This window comes from Bidens hawaiensis, unplaced genomic scaffold (assembly GCF_021521415.1).
Source record: "Bidens hawaiensis isolate Kalapana, Puna unplaced genomic scaffold, B.hawaiensis_p1.1 tig00029918_1, whole genome shotgun sequence".
Lineage (NCBI taxonomy): Eukaryota > Viridiplantae > Streptophyta > Magnoliopsida > Asterales > Asteraceae > Bidens > Bidens hawaiensis.
In genome coordinates this window covers 213708-220944 of record NW_027494976.1, presented here as the reverse complement: position 1 = coordinate 220944, position 7237 = coordinate 213708, and the positions used below count along the sequence as shown (strand labels likewise).

Sequence of the window (7237 nt, the reverse complement as noted above, 5' to 3'; positions counted from 1 at the left end):
TCATATTATTATCTTCTCCTACAAATTCTTATTCTCACACCGGAGGGTTATCCCAAAGAGGACCCCTCTGTCCCTTTCTGAGGGGTAAGTTTACGGTGCTGTTCATTTTGTAGGTGGAAGAATCCGGATCCCAGAGAACCATCGGTGAAATAACATAATCACACCCGAGGAAAGTAGATCGTCTACCAGTGAGTCGATCCACGTTTCTTCATTCATGTGGGTGAAAAATAGAAGTAAAAGATCATTGTTTGAGTGAACAAGTGTTGCAAATTTAATTTTGATTTCTTGTTAGTAGGTTATTTGTCAACTTTGCTTTTCACTTTTGTTTCTTTGCACGTCTGTATTGCTTGCTACTTATGAGTAGTTATTTTTTTTGTTAATATGTTCGCTTTTAAAAAGAAAACTTACAAATTAATGTAGAAATCACTTTTGATGAACTATGCAATAGTTTGGGTTCCAACAACACTATTAAGCAACAGTGATTAATAACCAAATCACGACGCGATTAAACAACAAAAACTAAAATGTATTGTGATTTCTAAGATTTTTTATAATGCATTGCAATTTAAGTTTTTGTAATTTCTAAAAATAAATAATAAAAGGTTTTATTTTGTTTATTTTATACTATATATATATATATTAAAACCAGTTCGAGGATGACCAGGATGGGCTTTGAACTCGCCTGGTTCAGTTCTGAACCTACCGAGTTCCTCTTGATTTTAGTTTTCCAAACAAGAAACTTGGTTCCAAACCCGAGCATTCTTCTATGAAACCGGTTTGATCAATACCGCTGACTTTAATTGCAACTGATTTCTGAAAAAACACGGTTTTATACCCCTCTACTTTTGGGTATCACAGCTATGAACCAGATTTCTTTGTAATGTAGTATAAGTGTTAGTCGTCTCACAAGACGTAGTGACGTGTAAATATTAATAGTCTGACTAGACAACCATTAAGAGATACTTACGAGACGTACACGATAAATAAAAAGCAACCAAATGTATAGTAAAACTTTTACAACTAGAACATTTATTTTACAGCTATACTATATATATACACATATAAATAGAATAAATGTAATTTTGGAGTTTATATTCAGTTATAATTCTTGTATATTATCTCTATATTAGAGATATACTTGTCATATTTGTATATGCCTATTAATAAAGAAGAAATAGAGAAATGGAATTGTTAAGCAAACTTATAATTTTGCATGGTGTATGTATTTTAGGAGTTTATATTTATTCTATTAAAAAATTAATATATAATATATAATATAATGTATTTTTTTCCCTCGACATTACAGTATAAATTTTGTTTAAAACGGAGTCATATTCAAAATAAAGTTTGTTTTTATATCGTAAAATATACAAGTGTCGTTTCCATACCAGTGACAAACCAAACCAACTCCGAACGAACAACATTGATACCAGTATCAATATTATTGGAACCGATACCGATACCGATACCTATTTTTATAGTTTTTAATCAACGTAAAACACATATCGCTATACTTTTTGAACATACCACAACTTTGTTTTATGAGTATTCTCTTTCAGTTTTACCATAGGAGTGTAGGCAACGTTACAAACTACGTAAATCCCACCAGCGAGTTGAATTTTAAGTTTTAAACAGTAACGCCTGGCATGAGTAGCAGTAAAATAATACAATGTTCTGACTTCTGACAAGTGGATCCACAATTATAGACTCTGGTCCGAAAACAATACTGTTGGCCGCTTTGCAAGCTGTCTTTGACTTTATCTATATATGCATGCACACTCTCACCGAATCCTTGTCTTCGTCGGTGCCTGTTTTATACGCGTCAAACGAAACTTCCAAACCCATCTTTCTTTCTCACTAATTAGTATATATATACATATACATATATAACGTTACACATCAGTTGCATTTAACAGTCAAGTTTTATAAATCAACTGTAAGTTCATCTTCATCTCTAAGGGTACGTGTGTGTGTGAGTTGTAGTGAAGTTTATGTGAATTTTTTTTTATAACTTTTTTTGTGGTCAATATATGCAACTTATGTGGTTTTTGAATATGAAGTTGATATGGTTGTGTTTAAAACCAGTTTACATCTTTTCATACCTTATCATTGTGTATTAAATAACGGTTAAAGCAATCTTAGTTATTAGGTTTTGTTGATTGACTAGTATGACCACAAAAGTCAATACTAGTAATTAAGAAATGTGGGTGTGTGTCATTATTCTAGCTTGGCAAGTGATAGGATGAATATGTATTTGGTGAAACATTATATATACATATGCATATGGTTCAGTTTTTTTTATATATATTTTGTTTTGAAATCTTTAGGGAATTGAAGGTATGATGAGGGGAGGAGGATGCATAGTTTTAGTGGGATTATTATTATTAAGTGCCTTGAGTATTGAAGGTTATGAAGTTGGACTCACTTTTCTAGACAGTGCTGTTGCTCAAGGAGCTGGTAAACTAGCTTTATCTTTCCACTATGAAATATTCCAACTTTACTATATGACATAATATTTTATTTTATTTTTGTTGTTTTTGAAATGTTAATTAAGTTGTTAACTCAAAGTTAATCATGGTCATCTGCAGTTTGTTTGGATGGAAGTGCTCCTGCGTATCATTTCGACAAGGGGTTCGGTGCAGGAATCGACAACTGGTTGGTTTTCTTCGAGGTATATTATAATGACTTGAATATGCTTCTCAGTTTAAACTTATGTATAGTTTGTAAGTTATATTTATAAAATTGATTAAAAGCGTAATAAGTTTGGATGTATGACAATCCATAGTGGTTAATCGGGGATTAATTAATTAATTAACTAGTTATAGAACTACATTATATCCAATCGCCTAATTATGGTAATGATAATGCGATAAACCCTTGTTAAAATATATATTCTCAAATAGGGAGGAGGTTGGTGTAACAATGCCACGAATTGCCTTGAGCGTAGAGATACACGTAGAGGTTCTTCCAAACAAATGTCCACGACCGAGACCTTCTCGGGGATGTTCCACAACAAGCCAAAGTATAACCCTGGTAAGTCGACTTTCGAGTGTGACATTTAATAATAACAAAAACAAGTGGTCCTTCTATTTACTTTTGCGCTTTGTTTTTAGATTTTTATGATTGGAATAGAATCAAGGTTCGATATTGTGATGGAGCATCGTTTACCGGTGATGTGGAAGAAGTTGATCCTGTAAGTCATAGTTTTATAACAAATCTTGAAGTTTCTAAATTGTTTTATTAAAAAATAAAAACTAAAGTTTTTTGTTGTAACAACATAGGTTTAACTTTAATGATGTTTTAAGTTAAAGAAAAGAAAAAATTGTTTGTGGGCCGGCCCATCCTGGCCCTTGCTAAAAAGTTGTTTGTTTTGACCTGTTGTCTAACGTATTTCATATCCTTTCTTTTCTAGAAAACCAATCTTTACTACAGAGGAGCAAGAATTTTCCGGGCTGTTATCGAAGATTTACTAGCACAAGGAATGAAGAACGCGAAAAATGTAAAACTTAATACATAGTTGAATTTTAATCATTTATTCCCCTTGTTCGCATATATTTAGTTACTAATTTTTACTTTTATAATGTAGGCCATGCTTGCTGGCTGTTCAGCTGGTGGACTCACTTCCATACTGCAGTGTGATAACTTTAGATCACTTTTACCCGCAATCACTAAAGTGAAATGCCTTTCGGATGCTGGTTTCTTCATTAACGCGTAAATATTCGTTTTAGATATTATTTTTGTTTTCACTTCATTGGCATATTCTTCAATGTAAGAAGTTGGCATTATTGGTTCATAAACAAACAGGAAGACCGTGATTGGAACAAGTTACATTGAAGGCTTCTTTGCAGATGTTGTTAACACACATGTACCCTTCTAACCCCTTCTAAATTATAGTTTTTTATATTCGTTATTCACTTGTCGTTAATTTTATTATTTTTTTATAACGTCGATTTGTAGGGATCAGCTAAAGTCTTGTCTCCCGACTGCACTTCGAAAATGAGTCCTGGTTTGGTAAGAGCGGATGTCGTAATTTTTTTTTTAAGTTTATTTTTTCTTGTGTTATAACTAACATTTCTTGTGGTTTTTGCAGTGCTTTTTCCCACAAAACATGGTGCAATACATCAAAACACCGATTTTTTTGATAAATGCGGCCTATGATTCATGGCAGGTTAGGCAAAATTCCGTATGAACAGAATAAATATATGCATTGGTTATTTGGTTTCTATATAGGTTTATGGGTATTTATTTAATTTAATTGTGATTTATATTATTTTACAGGTAAAGAATATATTGGCTCCCGGCGTTGCTGATCGAAAAGGAGTCTGGCACGAATGCAAACTTGACATAACAAAGTGTTCATCTGATCAACTTAATATCCTGCAAGGTTCGCTCTTGTGTCTTTTAATACCTTTAAGTCTTTAAGCCACAATACGGACGTGTTGGGTAGCATGTCAGGTTAAAACGGGTCATTTTTAGTATTGGGTTGAAGCATGCTATTTTTTATTTTTTTTTTGGTAAACAATTAATGAGTTAAACTTAATTCACACTCCTGACCCATGTTTCTGGCAAATTTCACAGGGTACAGACAGGAGTTCTTAAAGGCATTGACTGGATTCGATAACTCTCCTTCGAGAGGAATGTTCATCAACTCGTGTTATTCCCACTGTCAAACTGGAATTCAAGAAACATGGTTGAGAGATGATTCTCCATTGTTGGGCAACACGGTATGTAACGCAGTATAATGTATAACATAAGTTTCCATTTCAAGTTAACGTTTTTGGATCTAATGTTTTGTTATGTGTTAACCATTATAACAGACAATCGCAAAAGCGGTTGGAGACTGGTACTATGAGCGCGCTACATTTCAAAAGATAGATTGCCCATACCCGTGTGACAAAACATGCCACAATCGCGTTTTCGAGTAGAAGATGCAATTGCTTGTTGATTCCGAAGAACATCCACCAAGACATGTTTCATTATACAGTATTCTTTGATGCGGTTTAATTATATTTAAGGAGATAAAGTTATGAAACCAATGTGTTCATTTGTTCAATAAAATTATTATTCTAATAATTTAATTGTGATTTCACGCTATCTATAAGGACTTACGATCGTGTCTTGATGTCTAATTATCAATTGTTACGAATTTCTTTTGTTAATGTTCAAGAACATCCACCAAGACATGTTTTAGTATACATTATTTTTTGATGTGGTTTAATTATATTTTTTGATGTGGTTTAATTATATTCTTTGATGTGATTTAATTATATTCAAGGAGATAAGTTATAAAACCGATGTGTTCATTTGTTCAATAAAATTATTATTCTAATCAATCAATTGTGATTTCGTGTTATCTATAAGGACTTACGATTGTGTCTTGATGTCTAATTATCAACTGTTGCGAACTTCTTTTGTTAATGTTCAAATTAAATAAAAATATATTTAAAATTTGGTTACAATTAGGTATTATTTTAAAAAACATACACCTAAAAGTAACTGTGAATAAAGAAAATCAAATAATAACTGAGTTTTATAATCTTTAATTTAGATAATCATCTTAAATTACATCGAAATAGAAGGCAAGCGGGCAACAAGCTCCGCCGCTATCCCCTTTTGAATTGCAAAACCTAATCTTTTAAAAACTACATTGCGGATCTTGGAGTCATAAAACATTACTATGTATGACCCGTTGAACACGGGTAAGTAGCTCCACAGCTTCAGACGTGAGGAAACCAAAAGTGACAAAAGCAAAAGGAATAAACACATGTTGGTTGTCAAGACACGCTTTCTCATGTTTGGTCACCTTCCCTGAAGCAGTTTTCAAAGCAGCTTGACCGGCTGTGAAACCACTACTCCCTAAGCCCACCAGAGAGGAAACCCTTGTTAAATCTACACAAGCATGTTTTCCTCCTATCCATCCAAACACCAAAATGTCAGCCGGTCAAAGAGATGATCTTCCTTCCGACGGATCAGTCAAGAAATTCACAGGTGCTTCTTTCTTAACAGAAATTCCGGCCCGCTTGAATATGTCAAAGAGCACATCCCTAACTAGATCGTGTCGGTACTTGAACCCCGGGAGCTCTTTACAATGCATCCATGCTCCCCATATGAGTCTAAATACGTCTTACGACAAACATGGCATATCTCATCAACCGGGAATAGAGGAATCATGAGGTGATACTTAAGGATAGTACAATACTCCGCTGGAGACATATGCTAGCCTAACCCATCTATAGGGATAGCAAGAAGAAAATCTTGAGCATGTGGTGCTCGTAAACACTCAAAAATGGCTTTTTGTCTACTTGTCATGTCAAAGTTTGACTCCATGTCGTGAACAATTTTACTAAAAAGAGCACTCGCCAATGCATGTTGGGTTTTAGAGGGGGCAGTCTCTTTGTTAGTGAAACTGTTAAAATCGACGTTTGGAATCATATCACGAAGACAAGCAAAGCACAAGAATAATCAGAATCCATCCCACATATACCACTTTCTCGCAAAATGTGATCCTGAAGCACCCACGATTGCGCTCTCGAGGCCACAAACGCATAGGAGGAAGCCTCTGCTACCGAATATAACACCAAACCCCCATTCTTAATGGGTAAGGAAGCAAGTCGCCATTGGAGGTCTCCAAAGAAAGGACCTCCACAAACTACAATGTCCTCGATCGCCTCACACAATCCCTTGTCAAAGAACAACGCTGCCTCCATCATGTGTACAGGTTGGCATGTTCTCAAACCGAAGAAAAATTCAGCAATACCCATACATGATAGAAGCAAAAGTAACTCACTCTGCGGGTCACCAAGTTTTGGGAGAAGACACATCAAATCAACAACATTAGTGGCTCTCTTCTTTGCCAACCCCCTAATAAACCCGATGTCTTTACTAACAGCTCCCCCAAGAAGCTTCACCCTTAATAATGGTCTTCCGATGTCAGCAGGAAATAAACCGTCACGAGACTTCGTACCATCACAAGAAGGCCAAAATAGCTCAATTTTCTTAATATTCAGTTCAAGACCCAAAGTTGGACCCGTCACCTTAATGATATCCAACACTTTAGCCACCTCCATTGAATCTCCAATGATCATCACATCATCAAGATACCAAGCATTAAGAAGAAGCTTGCAATCGTCTCAAATCTGATGTACAAGGGGGTGTAAAACAAGGGCAAAAAGAAGTGGTCTGTTGGTACATTTTGTGACCGTCGCTATGCAATTCTGACCAGCGGAACGCCACAGGC

At 34.8% G+C, this 7237-nt stretch overlaps 1 protein-coding gene across 1 annotated transcript; it reads left to right on the top strand.

Moving 5' to 3' along the window:
* The first annotated feature begins 2300 nt into the window (after positions 1–2300).
* Positions 2301–5016, top strand: LOC143579721 (pectin acetylesterase 8-like). Its single transcript, XM_077062947.1, has 12 exons — positions 2301–2457; positions 2589–2671; positions 2904–3033; positions 3114–3193; positions 3413–3499; positions 3587–3711; positions 3805–3865; positions 3958–4011; positions 4091–4168; positions 4279–4384; positions 4579–4724; positions 4818–5016. Exons 1-12 carry the CDS (start codon positions 2340–2342, stop codon positions 4923–4925), a joined length of 1176 nt encoding a protein of 391 aa, XP_076919062.1. The 5' UTR covers positions 2301–2339; the 3' UTR covers positions 4926–5016.
* Positions 5017–7237: the final 2221 nt, after the last annotated feature.

Bases quoted from the DNA above. Each gene is read 5' to 3' on its own strand.
- LOC143579721 (XM_077062947.1), top strand. From the start codon at position 2,340: ATGATGAGGGGAGGAGGATGCATAGTTTTAGTGGGATTATTATTATTA. The intron at 3,034-3,113 runs GTAAGTCGACTT...CTTTGTTTTTAG, and splicing joins CAAGCCAAAGTATAACCCTG to ATTTTTATGATTGGAATAGA. The intron at 3,194-3,412 runs GTAAGTCATAGT...TTTCTTTTCTAG, and splicing joins ATGTGGAAGAAGTTGATCCT to AAAACCAATCTTTACTACAG.